Source organism: Lissotriton helveticus, chromosome 3_1 (genome assembly GCF_964261635.1).
Source record: "Lissotriton helveticus chromosome 3_1, aLisHel1.1, whole genome shotgun sequence".
In the NCBI taxonomy this organism is placed as follows: domain Eukaryota; kingdom Metazoa; phylum Chordata; class Amphibia; order Caudata; family Salamandridae; genus Lissotriton; species Lissotriton helveticus.
In genome coordinates, this window is record NC_136061.1 from 1,855,980,087 (window position 1) to 1,856,002,668 (window position 22,582).

A 22,582-nucleotide genomic window follows, 5' to 3' on the forward strand; every position below is an offset into this window, starting at 1 on the left:
AACCAGTGGTTCGTCATCCCCATCCACTGTGTTCTCCGAAGATTTGAACATGCCAGTAGTGACGCCTCAGACGGCTGACCAGATCGTGTGATCGAGCGGTGCTATGCTACATCCCCTCACGGCCCACACATGTGTGCACTGTGCACTGTATCTCTTTAGTATGTCTGCGCACATGCTGCTGAAATGTGATATATGCTAGAAGCGCTTCTGTCACTTAATGTAATGCATGTGGATGTCCGAGAGATGCCTTACTAGTCAGAGGGTGGGATGCGCGGAGCAGATGTTACATTCACAGGCTCCTACAGTTGTGGTCCACACCGAACCTGCAAGATTGACCAGTCTATGACTTACTGCACACCTCTTGCGAGCACGGGAGGCTTGAGACAGGGGCGTAGCGCAGACTAGTTGCTGACATTACACACACCCCACTAGCTACTACAATGGGCTAGCACTTCAACATAAGTGGTTTAACTTGAGGTTTGGACATATGCCCTATCAGGGATTCGCCCCACTAATTGCATTGTTAGCGGCTATTGTTATGTTTAAGTTGTGGCACACCGATATGCTCGCCTTGGATTGTGCCTCCAGCATCCCCGAAGAAACCCCTTTGCCCCGCGTTGCGTTGACTTACCCAGATACATGACGCATACTAACATCGTGACTTGGAACATACGTGGTATGCACACACCGTCGAATCGCTACTCTGTCTTTTCCTACCTACAGCGGCATGCGGTAGGGATCGCCCTCCTGCAGGAGACCCACATGACCCAGGCAGAACTTGACAAACTCCGCAGGCGTTGGAAGGGGCAAATCTATGGTACGGTCTTCTCGGCACATGCGCACTGCACCCATATATAGGTAAGGGCGGGCATTTCCTTTACATGTGAAGAAACAATGGTAGACCAAGAGGGCAGGTATTCCCTAGTGCGGGGGAAGCTGAATGGTCAAGAGGTACTATTAGGATCACTTTATGCCCCGAACGTAGACCAGCCATCCTTCCTAGCACTACAAAAGGGGGTGGTGATGGATGGAGCATCTGAACCAATCAAACACTCACACCCAGTCAACAGATCTGGGTTTAATCCATCACCGTTCTTTAACCCACTCTGCCACCCCAGTTCAGACATGGCCATATGCAAATCAGTCTGACCCTGTGCCTCATGGGAACAGTCCAGCCCGAACTGCCAAGCCATGCCTTCCCTGGACCGGAGACAAGCTTCCTAGGACCGGTTTCTGTCATTTCAGCCGTCTTCAGCCCAGCTTGCTTGAATCCAGTGGCAAAGTGAGCAAGGGACTCAGGTCTGAGCATACCCTGCCAACTAATGGCGAACAAAGCGGTACAAAAGGGGGTGGTGATGGATGGAGCAACTGAACCAATCAAACACTCACGCCCACTCAATAGATCTGGGTTTAATCCATCACCGTTCTTTAGCCCACTCTGTCACATCAGTCTGACCCTGTGCCTCATGGGAACAGTTCAGCCCGAACTGCCAAGCCATGCCTTCCCTGGACCGGAAACAAGCTTCCTAGGACCGGTTTCCGGCATTTCAGCCGTCTTCAGCCAGGCTTGCTTGAATCCAGTGGCAAAGAGAACAAGGGATTCAAGTCTGAGCATACCCTGCCAACTTATGGGGAACAAAGCGGGGTGGGTGGCTTGGTGACCAAAATAACGATGGATTAAACCCAGATCTGTGACTGGGGTGAATGTTTTGCCATTGTGCAACATTCCGTCCATCATCTTGTTTGTTTTGCTGTTCACCCTATGTGGGAAGGGTATGCCCAGACGTGGGTACCGTGCTCACTAGGCCACTGGAGTCAAGCTAGCCTGGCTGATAGCCAGAAACCAGTCCTAGGATGCTTGATTCCGGTCCAGGGAAGACATGGCTTGGCAGTTCGGTCTGGACTTTTCCCATGAGGCACAGGGTCAAGACTGATTTGCATATGGCCATGTCTGAACTGGGGTGGCTTGGTGAGCAAAATAATGATGGATTAAACCCAGATCTGTGACTGGGGGTGAATGTTTTGCCATTGTGCAACATTCCGTCCATCATCTTGTGTTTTTTGCTGTTCAACCTATGTGGGAAGGGTATGCCCAGACGTGGGTCCCATGCTCACTAGGCCACTGGATTCAAGCTATCCTGGCTGATGAAGGCTGATAGCCAGAGACCGATCCTAGGATGCTTGATTCCGGTCCAGGGAAGACATGGCTTGGCAGTTCGGTCTGGACTGTTCCCATGAGGCAAAGGGTCAAGTTTAATTTGCATATGGCCATGTCTGAACTGGGGTGGCTTGGTGAGCAAAATAACGATGGATTAAACCCAGATCTGTGACTGGGGGTGAATATTTTGCCATTGTGCAACATTCCGTCCATCATCTTGTGTGTTTTGCTGTTCACCTTATGTGGAAAGGGTATGCCCAGACGTGGGTCCCGTGCTCACTAGGCCACTGGAGTTAAGCTATCCTGGCTGATGAAGGCTGATAGCTAGAAATCGGTTCTAGGATGCTTGATTCTGGTCCAGGGAAGACATGGCTTGGCAGTTCGGTCTGGACTGTTCCCATGAGGCACAGGGTCAAGACTGATTTGCATATGGCCATGTCTGAACTGGGGTGGCTTGGTGTGCGAAATAACGATGGATTAAACCCACATCTGTGACTGGGGGTGAATCTTTTGCCATTGTGCAACATTCCGTCCATCATCTTGTGTGTTTTGCTCCTTCCTAGTACAGCTGACCCAGGCCCTCCACCCTTATGCTGGGCTCCCTTGGCTACTTGGCTAGGACATCAACATGGTGCTGGATGTACATCTGGACAGGTCCTCCCCCCCCCCCTCCGAGCTGCAGCGGTAGGGTCCAATGCGCAGGCGTTCCAGCACTGACTTACACACTGGGCGATACAGGACTTACGGCACGCGCAGCATCCAGTAGACAGAATCTATTCTTACTGCTCAACAGTACACGACTTGCATGACCGGTTGGACAGGATAGTGGGTTCCCAGTCCCTGCTCCCACTCATTACACAATCAGAGTACCTGGGTAGAACGCACTCCGATCATAACCCCCTGTGGTTTCTGATTAGTTGGGTGGCGGACCGCCCGCCCATCCCTACGTGGAGGCTACAGCCTGCTGCGCTGGAGGATTCAGAGTTTTGCTCGTCGTTGGGCACGGCCATCCTCGCGTATTTTGATGCCAACGAAGGGACAGCGAGCAACACCATGATAGAATGGGATGCACACAAAGTGGCCGTCAGGGGGCACTGTATGAGGTCACATGGAACATACACAGAGTGCTCTCTGCCTCCCTGGCACGCCTGGAGGCTGAGCTCCTACAATATGTTCGGGAAGGGGAAGGAGGGGGCGGGCACTCACGCAGACTGGGGGACCTTCGCACTAGGCACGGGGAGCTTTTAGAGAGGTTAAGGTGTCACAACAATGCAGCACACACGGCCAGAACGCATGCCAAGGCAGACAGAGCAGGCCAACTGCTGGCCTGGTTGATAAAGCAAGATGGGCGCGGTGCCCCAATAGGGGCTCTCCGCACAGCAGGGGGAGGGATGGTGTATACGCAACGTGAAATCCACCGTGCCCTGACGGATCACTATGTGCAGCTGTATAGAGCCCAGGCCGTCGGCCCCAGGCACATCTTGGAGGGGTTCTTAGACTCGGTCCAACTGCCCACGGCCTCCGAGGAACAAAAGGAGACACTCAATGCGCCCCTCTCATTGTAGGAAGTTGGGGAGGCGATCCAGTCCATGGCATCGGGGAAGACCCCGGGGCCAGATGGCTTGCCCGCCGAATACTATAAAGCTTATCGGGAAACACTGACACCACTACTCCACAAGTTATACACTACGGTGGTGGAGGAAGGATCACTGCCACCCTCTATGCGGGAGGCGTTTCTGGTTTCCCTGCCTAAACCGGACAGAGACCCCACGGCCCTGGGCTCATATAGGCCTCTGGCGATGCTCAACGTGGACTATAAGGTCTTTGCTAAGGTGCTAGCGGAATGGCTGGCACTGGTGGTCCCCCACTTAATACACACTGACCAGAACGGGTTTGTCCAAGCGAGATCTACGTCATTGAACCTCAGGAGATACTTCAGGGTGGCAGCTGAGGCCACGCAGGAGTGGCCTAGGACAGGGTTCCTGATATTAGATCTGGAGAAGGCATTTGACTGCCTAGAATGGGGCTATCTCTCGGCGGTGTTGCTGCGCTACGGGTTGGACGTGGAATTCCTCCAAATGGTTGACCTATTATACAGGAACCCCGTAGTCTGAGTGCGATTGGGCTCTTACATCTCAGAGGCGGTGGGCCAAGGCACCCGGCAGGGGTGCCCTCTGTCCCCACTACTGTTCACGCTAGCAATCAAGCCCCTGGCCGTAGCCATACGAAAGACTCTTGGTGATAGTATCCTGATGGGAGACGCAGTCCATCAGGTATCGCTTTATGCTGACGACCTGCTGGTGTTTGTGCGGGATGTGGGACGCATACCGGAACAGCTGGCCCCGCTGCTGCACACGTTTGCTGACATCTCGGGGCTCCGAGTGAACTTTGCCTTTACGCTTTCAGTGAAGGGACCGGAGACCCGGGATACCACCTCGAGGGCACACGAGTCCAATGGAAAGAAGACACCTTTAGGTACCTGGGGATACAAATATACTGTCGCCCAACTGACTTGTTTGATGGGAATCTTGGGAGGGCGGTTGCAGCGCTTAGGTCTCAGATACGCTTTTGGAACATGCTCCCGCTGACAACTATGGGCAGAGTGGCACTTGCTAAAATGGTCATGCTTCCCCGCCTCCTGTACTACTTTGTCAACTTACCGCTATTTATCCCGTCATCCTTTTTCACTATGCTCAATAAGATACTGTGGGACTTAATCTGGGGCACCTCTAGGCATAGGCTGGCGCTGGCGAAGCTATTCCTGCCAACAAATCGGGGGGCCTGGCTGCTCCTTGCTTTGAACTCTACTACCTAGCCACACAGCTACAATGGGTTGCTCGCTGGTTGGCGGACAGAGGTAGAGATGATACAGCCACGGTAATGCCGCCATACTCCCTAGAGCGTATAACTAAACTTTTCCACCCCATAGCAGTGACCGAGCGCCCAACCCCGCTCCTCCTGGCGGTGGCATACAAGTGCTACCAAACAGCCTTATACCTTACCCGAAGTACGGTTCCTTATGCGCCTGCTATACCATTGGAGGGCTCGCCTAGTGGTGAAGGGGCGCTCACATCCTCCATGCTTGCGGAGTGGCGTGAGGCCGAATATACACACACTCGGTGATCTGGATAGGGATTAGGAGCTCACGGCATACGAGACGCTGGTAGCAGAGGAGGGGCTTCCCCCCGGGGGCTTCTTAATGCACCGCTCATTGATAGCGAAGCTGACTGCCAGATGGGGAGACGTAGCAACAGAGCCTGGGCAGCATTTAACCATGCAGTATCTCCACGTCATGGGGAGGGGCAGACACTTGGTCCGCTGGTTTGCGGCATCATTAAGGGAACACGTGGTGATTAGTTTGGAGCCCATTAGAGGCAAATGGGAGCTAGACCTGGGGCGGCCACTAACAGACAAGGAGTGGGAAAGGGTCCTTAAAAGCCCGGTGCGCTTCACCAGAAACATGCGATTTCACCAGATACAGCTTTTTATTGTTCATAGGCCTACCTCACGCCTGAGTTGATTAACAAATACTTCTGCCGCGACGATGCGCTCTGCCCCAGATGTAATGAGCTAGAGGTGGGATTCCTACACATGCTGTGGAGCTGTCCTGGGCTGGGCGCTTACTGGCGAACAATTAGTGAGCTGCTGAGGAGTTGCACAGACCGAACTATACTCTTTGACTGGCCCGAGTACATCCTGCACCACATCAGGAGACCCCCCCAAAGATAAGGTGACATCCCGCTTTCTGGAACTGGGGCTAGAGGCGGCAAAGCGCCTCCTCACAAGGAGGTGGAAGGCGCATGACCCGCCATGTGCACGGGCATGGACTTCCTCATTCCAGGCATGAACCAGGGCAGAGTGGACCGTCATATGCAGGGAGGAAATGACGGGGCTCTGGAAGGAACCCATAGCGGCACGCTGGGAGCAAATGCTTGATGCATTGTGGCAGACGGACAGGGAGGGAGCCACAGACGGCGCGGTGGAGATGGGAGGCACACACGAGGGTAGGTGCATACCACAGGCCGTTCTCCTGCCGGGATAGTTTGATATGTTCAACTTCTGATCCAATATGACATAAAGACAATCACGCCAGTGCAGCCATAGATGAGGGGCGCACGCGCCGGGGAGGAGGTGGCGGAGGATTGGGGCTGGTGAGGAGGAGGGGGGAGACAGAATTAGAGTTGGAGTATGAGTGGGGGTTTTGCTGCCGTAGTTAATGTTTTTTGTTTCATATATGCACCATCTGTGTGCAAGCTCAAGATGGAGGGTCAGCCCTGAACTACACAGACCACTGAGAGGTCAGCGCACCGGTTCTCATGGACAGCCCCGGAGTAGGCATCGGGGCAGGCGTACTGCATTTCCGACAACACTGGGCGAGCATTGCATGTCTTATTCATTACAAACCTTGAATACTTGTAACATAGTATGACAATGTGCTAATGCATCTATGACTGACGTGCCTCTGCCACTGAGCTTTTATAAGTGATGTTTGTAATGTAAAGTGTAACTCTAAAATACTAATAAAAACAGATTTGACAAAAAAAATCAATGAACTTAGTCCATAATTTAACATGTTCCAGTGCATTCTGATTTTCCATTGTCGACACATCAGCTTCCCAGAACATCATGAGGAGGTTAGCATATGTTGGGGCAAATGAAGTCCCCCATAGCCGTGCATTGCTTTTGCAAATAATGATCTCCATTCAAAATAAAAACATTTTGGAAAGGCAAAAGTCTAGAATCTCGATTAGCATAATGGAGTTCTCCAAGTAACTTATTATTTTATCTTGTAGAAAGTGCTTTACAGCTTGTATACCATCTCTGTGCCCGATCGATGTATGAAGTAAGGCCACATCAATTGCAGCCATTAAGTAAGTCTCTTCCCACGGGATTCCCTGAATTTTATTTTAAAAATCCATGGAGTTACACAGATAGGATGGAAGAGGTGCAAATATGGGGCTAAAAATATATCTATAAACCTTGAAATATTTTTAAGTAGAGATCCAATAGAACTTATGATTGGACGAACAGGGGGATGTTTCAGATTCTTTTCTATTTTTGGTAAGAAATAAATTGTCGGAGTGATTGGATGTTCGGTTTTGACATATGTGTGTCCTTCATCATCAATGAGTTCTAGATTATGCCATTCCTGTACTTTTTTGTGATACTCCAGAGTAACTGCCCACAACTGTGCAAATTATTGCAGTCACACTGAGTACAAAACAAATAATGTTCCCAACCATGGAGAGAAATATTTCAGCATGCAGGGACATTCCTGATTTGTTTTTAATAAATGAAAACTTGCTGGGGGAGGGGGAGGGGGAAGGGGAGGGTTGATTCTGAATAACAAAAATTGCCAAACATGTCAACTAGATGTGGCGGCATGATCAGTATTACTGTGTCTCAAAAGTGTTCCTGTAGTGTTTGGGCAAAATGCACTGCTTGCAAGGCTACGAACTCTGAATTTGGCAGGTAAATCATTCCTGGATTCACGAATGTAGGGCCTGCCAAGCCAGTGGTATAGAGGCACACCCGCCAGCTGCTAAATCCCCCATTAAAAAGTGGTTTTAGGACTTCAAGGTCCTCTGAGGCTGATACCGAATTTAACGTTTAGATGAGTTATTATTTTATTACAAACTAAAATCAGGCTAAACTGAGTTATTTGCCAGAAAACAAAATTACTTCCTTGTTTACCCAAAATCCATCTGTGACTGAATTGCATAAACTGCTTGAGTCAGTGTTGTATTCACAAGCAAAACAGCACATTTGCATTTTGAATATGATCCTGAGTTTATTGGTAATTGATAAATCCTTCAATTTTGGGAGGAAATCTCAAAATACGGAGCAGAAATCTTTGGCTTAATTTCCTCCCTTTCATAGAAAATTTTACACGAATTATGTTTTCTTTCAGAAATCTGACAATTTCAGTACAATAAATGCTTTTCAAGTATTCTGGTGCCTGAACCTCACAGGCAGGAAGATACGCTACAGAGAGGGCTGTTCTGGATCTAAGAATGCTACTTTTAACAATTATTGTAGTACTGGTTTGGCTACGGTTCTAAGACCGGTATAAACAATGGTTGGCAAAGTCAATTGGTCCGGATTTAGAGTCCTGTCTCTAAAAGAAAAAAAAAAGCCTGCTGTAGTGGAAGAAATCAAACATTTACTGCTTTGGGCATGCAATGCATCTATGAAATAAATAATGTAATGTTATGATTTACTGTACTTCAGACACTCAAACTAGCCTCTCGTGGATTGTAATGCAAGCTCTTCATAGGGATGAAACATCAAACAATAGCCAATAGGATGGCCGAAGAGTAATCCTCTCAGCGGAGTCAAAATCCACTCAAAGTGTAAAGCGTAGGTAACAATGAGTCATACAGAAAGCTGACCTAAAAACAAAAGAGGATTGTTTTCTTCTCCTGAGTAAGAAGAATTTGAAGATAACATGTTGGTCTTTTGATACGATGGAGTAACCCATTCTTAAAGATCCAGAGAAGGGAACGTGCTTCCCTCTCAGATTCTCTTTAGCCGATGTCATGAATATTTCATACGGTTCACGGTGACGTAGGCACAGCCGCGGTCGCCACAGGGTTTGTCGGGCTAAGCTGATGCTATACCGCTGGACGCCTGCAGGGGGCAGGGTTGCCCCTGATTCAAATGAAATGTGTTTCCAGAACACTTAGACACCTCCTCTCTGCCTCCCATTGCTCGAGCAGAGGGACTGGGATCCAGGCGTCAGCAAGGAAGGAAGAGAGAAAGAGAAGAGAGCGTAACCCTAGGTGGACCTACAACAGCCGGCACATCCTTCGGAAGGCAAAAGGTACCTTTCCACGACCTCTACCGTAAGTGCACCGTGACAACTGTGTGCATGTGGCCCAGCATGGATGGATGCAGGCTCTGTTTGCAACTGCTCTCCCCATCTATCGCCCCCTCTGCTTTAAAACATGCACACGTGAATACTGGATGTGTTCACCTGATTTCTGTGGCCTTCGGGAGGGTCACAATTTATGGTCTGGTGGGCGGGGCGAGGGGCGCGATGTTGGCGGAAGGATAAAGGGATGGGGGTGTAACTTTTGTTCCATGCCAGGCTGCAGTGCCTTTGAAATGCTCTGTCTTGACGGCCCCCGCTACAACATCCCTCCTTGAGACAGCCCACCATCGGCACCCTCCTAAGAGACGAGTTGGCTAGGGGACGTGCTGGTTCAGGAGAAGTGATGCCTTTAAGTATGCGGACTATGCGCGGATATGTATTTACATTTTTTGTCGCTGGGGGAGTTGGGAGGGGCCAATCACGTGCACAGCCAGCGTGGAATATCCTCTTTTGTGTGTGCAGCAGATGCTTGGCTCAGAAGAATATTTTGAGATGCACAAGTGTGACCAATTTGGCAGTGATGGAAACGTACTGGTCGTTTTAGGAGAATGAAATTAACAGGTATAACATATGAACACGTGGTGCTGAACACAGTTTTAACACGTTCGGCAGGGTGACCGACTCCTCTCCATGCCTCCTGTCTTTGAACGCATGCCCGGAGCAGGGGTCGGGGCGGCACGGGTCTTCCAGTGCACCTGACAGGAAGGCGGGTGGGGTCCCCCGGAGCTCTCTGGTCCTCGGTCTCGGGTCTTTTAGAGGTAATAGATCAGGTCTTGTGCGTCGGGGGATTCCTGTGTGCTTCACGAACAGAGAGGCGCATTTACTACACAGCCCCTTTAAAGAGCTGCTGCAAACGGACCGGACATTGGTCACTTTCTTCTTAAATCGGCGGCGGGGGAAGGGGTGGGGGCGGTGCTCCCAGGAATCCACATCCCTCGATTCCTTTTTTTTTTTTTTTTTATTCATTACTGTATTTTATTAAATATATTTTTCTATACCTTTTTGTTTTTGGTGAAACAGATATGTTCCCACCATCGTATAATCCATGCCGCGGATCTTTTCCCATGTGCAGGAAATGTAGCTGAGTGGGTCAGAGCACCCGCTATAGAGGTCATTCTGAAGGTTGCAGTGTCGACAAAGTGCGTGCTATTTATTTGGACAGCAGTGATAACTGCAGTCTAAGGTGCTATGACGAAGCCACGCACGTGTGCAGCAAACACTAAATAAGGATCGGATTTTATTGTTATACTGCAAGGCTACATTTTTTGTAAATCAGTAAGTTATTGCCATCCATGCAGAAATAAGAATACCTATCGCCTACCTCCTTGCAAGCCACTTTCTTTTTAGGTTCTGGGTGCATATTTGCTTTACTTTATGCGTTTTTATTTACACAACGAGAGACTTTTTGTGGGCAGATTTCATGCAAGGGAGAAGGCGGATGGGGAAAATCAGTATACATTTTAAATGTGTTTTCTTGTAGAGGTCACTTCAGATTTAATCACTTCAGGTCAGGGGCGCAACTAGACCCGAACTTCGGGGAGGGGGGTGGGTGGGAGGCTAACTATCCCAGCCGGGTCTGGCCCTAGTACTGGTCGCACACGATGGTGCCCCTCCCCCATTTTATCCTCCATGAATTCCCTCACTACCACTCACCAAGAATGCACCTCATCTCTCTATAGCACCTTTCTTACAAACATTTCATTTTTTATAGCACTACTCATAGTTTACTCACACTCAGGGGCATATTAGCAAGGACGTTATCGCCGCTTTAGCGGCACTTTTTGCCGACAAAGCAGTGATTTTTTTATCACTCTATTACCAACTGTCGCTAACAACAGTTAGCGACAGCTTCTAGGCGATGGTTTGGGGCCTCTTTGCATGTCAGCGATATTTATCGCTAATGACATGCAAAGTGGGCATACCCAAACTGGTAGCGACTGAAAGCAGTCGCTAACACAGCTATCGCCTATTAGCAATACCCGCGATGCGATAAAAAAAACACGCTAACCGCGATTAGTGCCAGGATTTAACACCTGGTAAGAACCTGACTTAGCCATTATAGTCAATGGGAGGTGGATTCTATGGCTAAGTCCCCACCTGCCTATTAGCGAGATTTTCCTTAGCGATAGGAATTTTATCCCTGGAAATCTCACGTTATTGATGGGATTCGCTGCTATCGCTGGATATTTTATCTCTGTGGAGATAAACGTTGGTAATACTGCGTTATCCTTGCGATAAAATCCAGCGATAGGAGGCGATAAAAAAAATCATGCTAAGCACGGTTTGCGATATTTTTCACAAGTTGTGGCTAATATGCCCCTCAGTTCTGTGATCTGCATGGTACACGTTCTTTGTAGCAGGGTGGCAGGAGTGCCCATATGAGTGCACAGTGAGCGATGCGACAGTATGAGAGTAGGGTGAGAGGAGAGAATGCAGGGTAAGTGAGGTGACCGTATGAATTTGGGTGCGGATGTAAGTGCAGAGTGGGATGAATAAATGCATGGTTAGTGATGGGTTTGTTTGAGTGAAATTGCAGATTGAGCAGTGAGGGGGACAGGTGAGTGAAGTGGCACATGAGTGCAGGGTGGTATGGGGAACAGCTAAAGTGCGTTGTGAGTGCAGGGTGAGCGGGTGAATGGTGCGAGTGCATGGTGATCAGTGTGAGTCATTGTGATTGCTGTGAGCATGAAAGTGAAGGGTGAAAATGAGGAGTGAGTTTTCTGAATGCTGGGTGCATTCCCAGACACTTGAAGTAACTCAGCATGTTATTGACAACGGCGTAGGGTTTCAGATATAAGTTAAACTATTGCTATAATGCAGGGCTTTCAGTGGGATGAAAAAACTGGCGGGGGGATCCTCTCAAAGAAGGGCGTGGCCAATATAATTGAGGGCATGGCATAAAACATTTATGCAAAAAATCTGTGCACAGCATAATGTGCTGCCCAACTGTTTTTTTGCTGCTTCTGTTATTGCCTCCACATAAGTAACATTACACCTGCAACAAGCCAGGGCTATTGACTTTGTCAAAGATTATTAGTTGCATAAGATAAATATGCTTCTTGCATGCATACAGCTATGGCTTCGTTGCATATAAAATTGAAAATGCTTTAGTACTTGCGCAAGAGGTTGTGGCGTAAAGGCTAGAGCTGCCAACTTTGGATCTGAGGAAGCAGGTTTGAGTCTCAGTGTCGGGTCAACATCCTATGTTTTTGGGCAAATCACTTAATCGTCCGTGCCTACCAGAAATTAAATGAAGCTGTCCTTGTTGGTGCTCACGTAAAGCACTTCGAGTTTAGCAATACAGAACTGCAAAAAAAAATTAAAGTTACATCAAAACAGTGAACTGCTGCAGTTATTTTTTTTTCCATTCCGAGTGTGAAAATGAAGAGCCCGATAGGGACCCGTCTTGGCACCTGCTTTTAAGAACTGCTGTGCTGAGCACCGGCAGGACCCAGCCTACTTAAAGCCCTGCTATTATGGCATTAATCAGGGATCGAGGGTGGAGGAATTAAATAATGTGCTGATCCTGCAACAAACTTTCCAATCTTGTGATTAGGGTTGTCAGCTCATTATTTTGATGTCCCAGACGGTACAAAAATAAACACCTAAAGCCATATTTTCAGCACTTATCTTTGCATTCTTCGAACAGCAAATATGAATAGAAAGCACTTTTAATTGTGTTGTAGGGCTGCTTGAATGAACCATGACTGATAATTAAAGGGAACAAAGACAGAAAAGTCACATTACAAACGAATACATACTTTTTTTATTTATAACCCTATTTAGTGTCAAGACGAGGTCTTTGCAGGCTCTTTATACAACACATGGCTGGCATGTTTCTTTTGGCAACCCTACTTTATATTCCTTTTCATGAAATGCATTCTCGCACTATGGCAGTAAATATAAAATCCAAATGTATGGAATAGGCAGAGTGGGGGCAGGGGATACTGGGAAAAAAACGAAGACTCAGTAACCAGTTTACAAAGGTATGTAAATATGCAAATAGTCTTTAAAGGCCTGTAAAAAACTCAGGTGTGCCGGAGATAAAAGTTCAGGCACTGCCCCTGCCTAGCCTGCAGCAGCCCGGGCTAAGACACACAAGTGCAGATATATGGCTTTCGTGAATTCACAAGACTTTACAGAAGTACGCCAAGAAATAGTACTCCTAGAAAATATTTGTGAACTACATTTTAGCATAAGCAAATATGCAGGTGTAGATTTGCTCATGCGAAAATCTGAGTGTTTGCAAGTTCACTTTTCCTCCAACCACTTTTTTCCCAACCCTGAAAGAAATTTTATGTCTGCCATTGTTAGGAGTAGATTTCCAACCTTTCTCAGTATTGGAAAGGATTAGAGAAGAGTTGTTGAAAACCCTTAAAACATGCAAGTTAGTAGGTTTGCACAGACTCAAAAGGGCATTTCAACCCTGTAACTGTTGCTTACCATTACCTTCAGTCCCAGTATGTAGATCTGCGGAAACATGGCAATATATGTGAATTGCTAGTATTCAAACCCTACTATGGAAGGAGCCCTGGCAAAATCAGAGAGGCTATTTCAGAGCTCTTAAATAATGAGATTGCTGCCATAATTTGTCACTGCATTACATGGCACAAAAGGGCCAAGTGGATTTTGTTACAGGACAAGTAGATTTATTTAGCACCTTACCCTATGGAAAAGTAGATATCTTACTAAATACCCCCACCCCTGACTGGATATGCTAAGGTGATAAGTAGATTCACAGTAAAAACTAAGCAGTGAATATATACTCTGGCCTGGTTTGTAAGTGCATTGTGTTATCTAAAACTACCACAGGATGGAATTCAATGTGCAAAAATAAGAAGTTGATACCAGGTGCAAAATATACAAAGTGAACACTGCCTGGTTGGCGAGGAATATAAAGTGCACTGTGCTATCTAAACCTCACACTAATTTCCTCCTACATACTAACCTGGTACCTCCCTTGTCTAGGGGTAGATACAAAGTGTGGAGATGAACAGGGTAAACACAGTCCGATCTTCATATAAGGCATTTCTAAATTTCATACACTTTTCTTGCCATATAAAGTGCTTTTTGCGTTGTTTTATTTAATAATAGTAATAGTAGCTCTTTACTGCTTTGTTACTAAGCCCTTACAACCACCTACCATAATAAAAGGAAAACAAGCTAAAATCCAAAGTGCATATTTCGAAAAACTATAAAATTCATACTATGAACATTAAAAACTATTAGGAAACACACAGGCTATTCAGGAGGCGCAATTCTCACAGTACAGATCTTAGGGCCAGATGTATCAAATGATTTTAACCATTCTGTGTCTATGGGAAAATGTGTTCATACATATGGCCCTTAGTGATAAACCTGCTATTGCATGGGCGGCCCAGTGAGCATATCAACTGATGTAATTGAGGTCTGACGTTTCTGGAAGAGTGCTGTGGCCTTTAATTGCGTTAGATGTTGTTTTAGAATTTTCACAAATTTGGCGCATCTCGCCAGGACCCCAGTTGAACTGGTATTAAAGCAAATTAATTCTGTCTGTGCACATGTACGAACTCCCTCGGCCAAAAAAGCGGTTTTAGCAAGAGTCTTCTTTGTTGGTCGAGAACGGGGCAACAACATAGCAAATGTCTTGCTGTGTGTCTCGTCACACTCTAGCATTATTACTGTTTTGGTTCTTCTGGGTATTTTCTATGAATATTTTCTATGGCTACGCAATGTGGGTGTGATATGGTTCAGTTTTGAGACTCAAAATAAACTGTTACTTCTGCTTTGATGCCTACAGGTGTACGCAGACCATAGCCATAGACTCATAAGTCTGGTATTATTGCCTTCTTGACAATGGGGGGGTATAGTGGTGTCATGTTGTGACTATATCCACACTCTAGTGTTGTTAGTGTGATGGCTGCGGTATGGCTGCCGTAAGTGTATAGTAGGGTTAAGTTGTTGCTTTACTCTGTGATCTCTCAGATTCATCCAGCGCATTGTAACCTGGGCAAAACACTGCCACACCTGCAAAGTTAAGGCCAGTGTGATGACGTAACTATTCTATTCTGTAGGAATGCAATAGGTTGGGAGGTGGTGATTAGGGTGGCGTCTAAATCCCTTACTACTCCAGGTTCTGGGTGATGTTTGGTGATTCTGCTGTGACCCCCCCCCCCTCGCACACACATGATTTAAACCCAGCATCCCCCTCTAAGATATGTATCCATTTCAATGGCCCTCGTATGTATGTGTTAACGTTAAACTTCCCAATAATGACACAAACTAAATGTTAGTCAACAAGTCAATTGGTGATCCCACGGTTCTGCAGATCCACTATACTTAGTAGACTCAAGTTACCTGCACACCCTCCAAGCAACTCTGATTGTTCTGCCAATTCCAAAAAGCGTTACAGGAACTGTTGACACCACTGTTTCTTTAATTGTGCTACATACATTAGTACAAAGTCAGTGTTGGGTGTTCTTAAGCTGTAGCTACCCCATACCATTCCTTTTGCTCTGCATCCCTACTATTGGTGGGAGTTAGCCAGCTCGCTAGGCACGAGCCTCACCTACGACAGGGCTCCTTGTGCATAGTACAGCAAATGTCCACGCCTTTACCAGCTCGAGTGCACACCTTCTCCCGCTCATACTTTGTTGGTAGCTCTCTAGGGATGGAGAAAAGAGTTAGTAGTCTGTTGTGTCTGCTTCCACTATCTCTGTTGGTGGAAGTTCACATGCTCAGGAGCTGCTAGTTCTTTGTAGACATTGAGTGCAAAGATGCCTCTCTAGTGGGACGTGCATAAGCTCTTCATGCTGTTGTACGTTTAGGAGCTTCTCCACCGTCCTTAGCTGCAGCTCAGGATTTCATGTTTGTCTTGTGTTCTGTAGTGAGCACCTCTTGGGCTCAATATTGGAGTTATTCTAGATCCGCAAAGAGCTGCTGCAACCAACCATTTGAGACGCACATTGTTTCAAGCCCCTTTCACTTAAGCTGTCTACATTCAAGGTCAGATTCTCTTCTTCCTGCTTGGGTCTCGCCAGAAGGTCCACATCGGTTCATGTCAGAAGGTTTCTTCTCGTGGCCCTGGATTCATGAGATCACCCTGTCGAGTACCCTCAGAGGATGCTGGTCTCTTGTGAATCGCCATCTCTTCCAGGCTTTAATGACACTTGAAAGAAGTCATGTGTTGAGGTAACTATAAGCTTGCTTCACTCTATACGTAAAGCAGAAGGTGACAGTCCCCCGTGGACTGGCACTGCGATATGTTACTCTCCTGGAGTCTGAGGGCGTAGAGTCAGTCGCAACCAGACTCGTCTCTAGTAAGTTGTGTGCTGGTCTTAAGTAAGCCTAGTTTGTAACCCTAATACTGGTTCCTGATTTAAATGCTTCATTAATCAATTACTGATTAAGACCCCAATGAGTGTCTGTTTCCCTCTCCTTGGGCACTGTAGGATCATAGGCAGAGGTCACAGTGGGAGGGTGCGGGTGCTGCAGGCACCAGTGATTTCTGCAATGAACCTATCGCGGAGACTTACATATACCTAATGTTTAGGGGTGTTCGTGGGTCACAGAATTTTTACATTCTTTCTGGATGCTGATACGCAAGTATATTTGCTCTAACTTTAACTTAAGTTCTCAATGGCCAGTGCACGAGTACCTTGAAGAGGTGAATACTCTGCATGTCTGTTCTTTTTGTCTATTCTTTGTTTGTGATTTGTGAAACACGTGAATCCATCTTTCCATTTAACCTCTTCTTCTCCCCTTCACCACCAAATCCTGTCTAGAACTTACCATACAGTTTAATCGGTATTAATTTGAAAGTATTTGCTGTTTTAAGTGGCACGTTAGTATTGAAAATGAACCTGTACATTCACGCAGAGCATAGATGTCACATATCACATTAAACCCATATGTGGCTTAACGCTGAGGTTATGGCAGACTTCTCCCCAATTTCACAGGGTATAATAACAGTGTAGGGCTTTTTTTTTCTTTTCTTCATTTTTTAAAGTTGATACTTTCTTGCAATGGCTTGAAAAGCATGCATGCGTGATTTTATGGTTGTACATAATAAAGGTGACTTTTAAAATGGCAACTACATTAAAGTCAGGTTGATGTTGTGTCCACCATTATTACCATTGACCTTTCCAAAAATGTTGAATTTGAAAAGGTGGGTTTGTGACAGGCATTCTTAAACGTATCTAACTAGACCCTCATAACCACTTAAAGCTTCCTATCTCTGAAGTCTTAAAACCCTGAACAACCCATTACCCTAACTACCTTATGCTACCAATTCCTGAACCTTAAAAAACACTTATTACCCTTGTATGCACACTTCCCCGAACTCTATAAAAAAAACCTTATTACCCCTAAGGCTACCCTTCATGAACCCTAAAATAACCCTTACTTTCTCTTAGTTCTATCCTTCCATGAACCCTAAAACCCCCTAATAACCTTTTACGCTGCTCATCCCTGAGCCCTAAAAACTCCACACTGCCCCATAATGCTACCCTTACCTGAACCTTAAAAACTGTTACTACCTGTCAACACTATTAATCCCTGAATCCTACCTACTCCTTAATGCTACCCTTCCCGAATCCTAAAGACTCCTTATTAGTCCTGAGCCCCCTTCTTCACCTCACTGTAAATGCTCCTGTCTTCGTTAACTGGAGGGGACCTCTTGCCCCCTTGACTTTGCTCCCAGTACACTTACCTTTAGGATGCGCCCTTACCCCTGCTCCCAGTAAACTTACTTATGCCGTTCGGGGCACAACACTTTTTTCAGTTCTTTGTAGTCACAACTTTTTTCATTTTATTTGTTTAGTAGACATTTTAGACACAACTTCTTTCCGATCTACTTTCACCCCCCAATATTTTTACTGCAACCCGATTTCAGGAGCCAATATATCTCCAGATTGTGTTCATTTCAAAAAGTGAAATTACTTGTAGACATATGCCATATATCCCAGTATATAACAATTTATTTTCATTTAAACACATGTAAAAGTTGTGTATGTTTTTTTTCATATACAGTCTTGCGTTTTTTTCTCGGAGTAGTTCTCTGGATTTAATTTTTAATATTGGTAATACACTGGTGAAAGTAAATGGGTCTTCCCTCGGTGTGAATCCAGTTCCTGTACTGCTTAGTTTCAGAAACAAAGAGGTCAGGATCGCCTTTCCCTGTTCCTAGGTAACCGGGCATTCAGTCTGCTCAACATGTTCTCTAAACAAAAGCATCCCAGGGCAAGGCAAGAATACCCAAACATGCTTCTGTGCCAGGTGTCTCCTTGCCAAGCTAGCTCTTCAGACGAAGAGCAGGCGGCTGGCAAGGTTAATACGCCCTCTGATCTATGGGGACTAGAGTATGGGTGTGCAGCTGTGCTACTCAGGATTAATCTGGCAAATAGCCACCGGTGTCTAAGGAATAACTTTAAATGTTGTTGTATCAAACTAGCTGGACTGAAACTGGCTACTCGAGAGGACAAGTCTTTGGGGAACAGGAAATGTGCTAGAGATGCGTAGAGTGGTACGGGCACCTGAAAATGGGAGGTGGTGTTATCTCTTTGTGTCAAGAATGGGTTCACCAGTTGCAGTTTGTCTTCGATTCAGGAGACCTCTTAGTATTACGGTTTCATTTTCAGAATTCCACACATGGAGTGTGGTATTATGTGTTGAATACCTCATCTGAGGCCCTCCAGACAGGTATGGAGGCCTCCTCCGAAGTATTCTATTCAGTTTTATCGCCAGAAAGATAAGTAAGAGGTGACATATTTCAGAGACGGGTAACCAAACCACTGCACAGTGCACACCACAAGGCTCTACATGTTCAAATGTGTCTACTAGATAAAAGAATGGATGGGATTTGTAACAGAGATGTTCAAACTCCTAAACTTAATGAACTAAGTACAAGGACCTGTATATTCAACTTGAGAAGACTTGAGTGTGGTGTAGGCATGGGAGTAAAATTTAGAAATATCTAAATAGGGCATGCAGTAGTGAAAGCCAGTCTTGAAATGTTCTCCCAGCAAATAAACTTAAAGAGTTCTTAAGCTCCATCACTGTCAGGAGTCTTTATCTCATACGTGTCCCAACATAGTGCATGGTAGAGTGGATAGTTATAGTTAGTGTAATTTGGTCAGCAAGCTGAAAAGTGTGTGTAACGAGGTCTGCTACTTACAATAATTTGAAAAATGAAATGAAATACCGGTATTTGTAAAGCGCAAACAATTACTCCTAAGGGTGTCAAGGCACTAGGGGCCGTCGGGAAGATTAAGCGAGCTAATGCCCAGAGTTACATGATGCTGTGCTAACCTGCTGCCGGCACTGGGGATCGAACCGTGAGCCCCGATGTTCCGGAGTCAGCCGCCCTGGACGCTGCGCCACAACTCTTCCACAGAAGCTGGCGGATACATTGTAAATGAAAGTTATAACTTTAGAAGTGTTACAATTTGTGTAGTTTAAACTTTGTTTGTATAGGATAAATAAGATTTCTTAACTAAACTTTAACCTGTATTTTTTCATTGAATTTCAATGTTTTTAATTTTTTTAAAATAAGAATGTATTTCAAATAGTAGACTCCAGTGTCGCAAGTGAAGTGGAGTATCGTACAGTAGAGTGGAGGAGAGTGTTGTAAAGTTTGTTGTCATCGAGTAGATTAGAATCAATTAGAGTGTAGAAGTGTATTGTATAGTGTAGTAAAGTGTTATAAAGTGTAGTGGCATGGTGTCTGATATAGTGGATTTAAGTATTGTAGACTGGAGCAGCGGGTTGTACAGTGGAATAGCGTGTCTAACAGTAGAGTAGGGTGTCGTAGACTGCCATAGAGTGGAGTAGAGTGAAGTAGAGTGTCAAAGAGTACAGGGGAGGAGAGTGTCGTAGAATGGAGTGCCGTGTCATAGTGGAGTGACATATCATAGAGAGAAGTTGAGGGGTGTGTCATCAAAGTGTAGTACAGCAGCATAGAGTGGAGTAGAGTAGCATAGAGTGTACTACAGAGTTGTAGAGTGGAGTTGCATAGAGTGGAGTAGAGGGTCGGACAGTGGATTGGCGTAGAATGGAGTATACCACAGTGGGATAAAGTGTGGTAGAGTGGAGTACAGTGGTGTGGAGCACACTGGAGTGGGGTAGTGTAGAATGGCAAGGCGTGTCATAGACTATAGTGGTTGTGGAGTGCAGTAGAGAGAAGTGGCGTAGCATAAAGTCGAGTAAAGTGTCATAAATTGGAGTACCGTGTTGCACAGTAGAGTGTAGTGGGGTGTCATACAGAATTGAAAAGTTATCTAGAGTAGAGTGGCATAAGGTCTAGTTGATTTTTGTGGAATGGTATACAGTGTTCTAGATTGTGGTACAGTGGATTCGCATACAGTGCTATAGAGTACAATGGCATTGAGTGTTGTATAGTGGAGTAGACTGAACTCCTGTGTCAGAGCAGAGTGGAGTAAAGTGCGGTGCCGTGGCATACAAATGGTTGCATACAGTGTCCTATAATGGACTAAAGCACGGTAGAGTGGATTATAGTGTTGTACAGTGGCATACAGTATAGTACAGTTTTGTACAGTGGAGTGAAGGGGTACAGACAGATGTAAAGTGTCAGAGAGTGGCATACAGCGTAGTAGAAGGTTGTAGAGTGAAGTTGCATAGAGTACAGTGCTGTGTGAAACAGTGGAGCAGCGAAGAGTGGATTGTTGTACAGTAAGCGTATAGCGAGGTAAAATCTTGTAGAGTAGTTGGGTGTAACATAGTGTGGAGGAAAGCACAAAAGAGTGTATCGGTGTGTTATAGAGAGGCAGGGAGTGGAGTGTACTGGCGTGCTGTTTTAATAAAATGGAGTAGGGTCTTGTACAGTGGAGTGTTATGTCATATAGAAAAGTGTTGTATAGTGCAATAGAGTGTTGTATATTGGAGTGTAAGGGAACAGTGGACTAAAATGTCATAGAGTGCCATGAAGTGTGGTAGACATTTATAGAGTGGAGTTATATAGAGTGGAGGAGAGTGTCATATAATGGAGTCGCTTAGAGTGGAGTGGCGTACACTGTAACAGCGTAGAGTGGATTACCGTAAAGTGGAGTACCATACAGTGGAATACTGCTCTTAGAAAAGAACACCTTGGCAAGGTGGGTCAAACAAATCACAGGCACATCTATAACAAATAATTACTTTAAGTGACCACATGTATATCTCAAGCACACGACAACCTAATATCTGATACATTTCTTTTGTTTTCTTTTTTGTTTTTTATTATATTTGATAACAATAATCACCTTTTTAAAAAAAAAAAGTTTCTACAAAAAAATGTAAATATCTGTTCAAGACAATTTTTATAAAAAAGGTTGTTTTAGTTTACATACATTTGATACGAATGATTTCTCACATATCACAATAATTGTATCTTTACAAATGGTTTAATTATTTACAGAAGAAAGAATCAACATGTTCATTTTATCTAATAATAGCACAATTCAATCCAGTATATATTCATCTTTTTCTTGATATGAGGAGACTGGCGGTTTATATTCTAGCAACGCGCGTTCGGCTTGCGCCTTCGTATTGACTCCGTCACAGATTCTTGAAAGGAGAGATTGACAATAATATGGTCTAATGTTAATATGCCTGCTTGATGGATCTAATTAAACATAGTTTCTCATTTAGGATAAAAAGGGATGGTACACAAGAGGCCAAGTGCATCCCATTGACACAGCACCATTTATTTTAAAGATCGTGCTCAGGAAAGCACCCATGTGCTTGAATTATTAAAGCATAGCACGTGTAAGAGAACTATAGACAGAGCCTTAATCTGAAATGTACAGGCTCCAGAAACCTTCACCAAGTTAAGTCCCTATCGTGCTTAAAACCTAATCTTTACTCTATTTATACCTTTTGGTGTTGGCTCTGAGTAGAATGGCCCTGCTTATCCTGGATTTTGAAATATTCTTCGACAGTCACTTAGTTTCGGCTGGTAAACATAAACCTTTGTTAAAGTGGTAATAGGTATGAAAATGTATTTATATATTTTTCAATACGTTTACAGCCATGCACCGCGGTAGTTTCACAAAATGTTGATAAATTCTGCGAAAGTACCGCAGTGACAGATATCACTAAGTACCCACAGAGCATCATCTTTGCACCATATTGTATAATCCTGCCAAATTTCAAGTAAATCCAAAAAAATCTTTTTTGATCCTGAAGAACATTATGAAAGACTATACATTGTCAGATGTCTGGAGAGTTAAATATGGCACAAAAAAACAATATTCTTTTTATAGCAAAAAATACCACCAGTTCTCCAGAATAGATTTTTTTCTATTAGATCAATCGCTCTTAGCAACCACGGATTCTATCTTTTATACTCCGATTGGCCTGTCTGACCATTCAGTGGTTGAATTAAATATCAATATTCAGAAAAACTTTCCCGAATATAGGTGGACACTGGATAGGACTATCCTTTTAAATGAAGTATTTAATATCAAAGTCAAAGAAAAGTCCACAGAGTTCTTTGAATTTAATGATGAAACTGCCCCTGAGAATATTGTTTGGGATGCATTCAAATCTTATCTAAGAGGAATATACAGCTCCCA

At 45.2% G+C, this 22,582-nt stretch overlaps 1 protein-coding gene across 3 annotated transcripts in view; it reads left to right on the plus strand.

Annotated features, from left to right (window-relative positions):
* The first annotated feature begins 8,758 nt into the window (after positions 1–8,758).
* Positions 8,759–22,582, plus strand: part of SLC25A22 (solute carrier family 25 member 22) — a 288,778-nt gene continuing 274,954 nt past the window's right edge. Inside the window, exon 1 of one of the 3 annotated variants that reach the window (XM_078682804.1) lies at positions 8,759–9,003. In XM_078682804.1, coding sequence (XP_078538930.1) covers positions 8,819–9,003 — 185 coding nt within the window. In that variant the 5' untranslated portion in view covers positions 8,759–8,818. The remainder of the gene's footprint in view (positions 9,004–22,582) is intronic. The other 2 variants (XM_078682808.1, XM_078682807.1) reach the window with 2 other exon arrangements.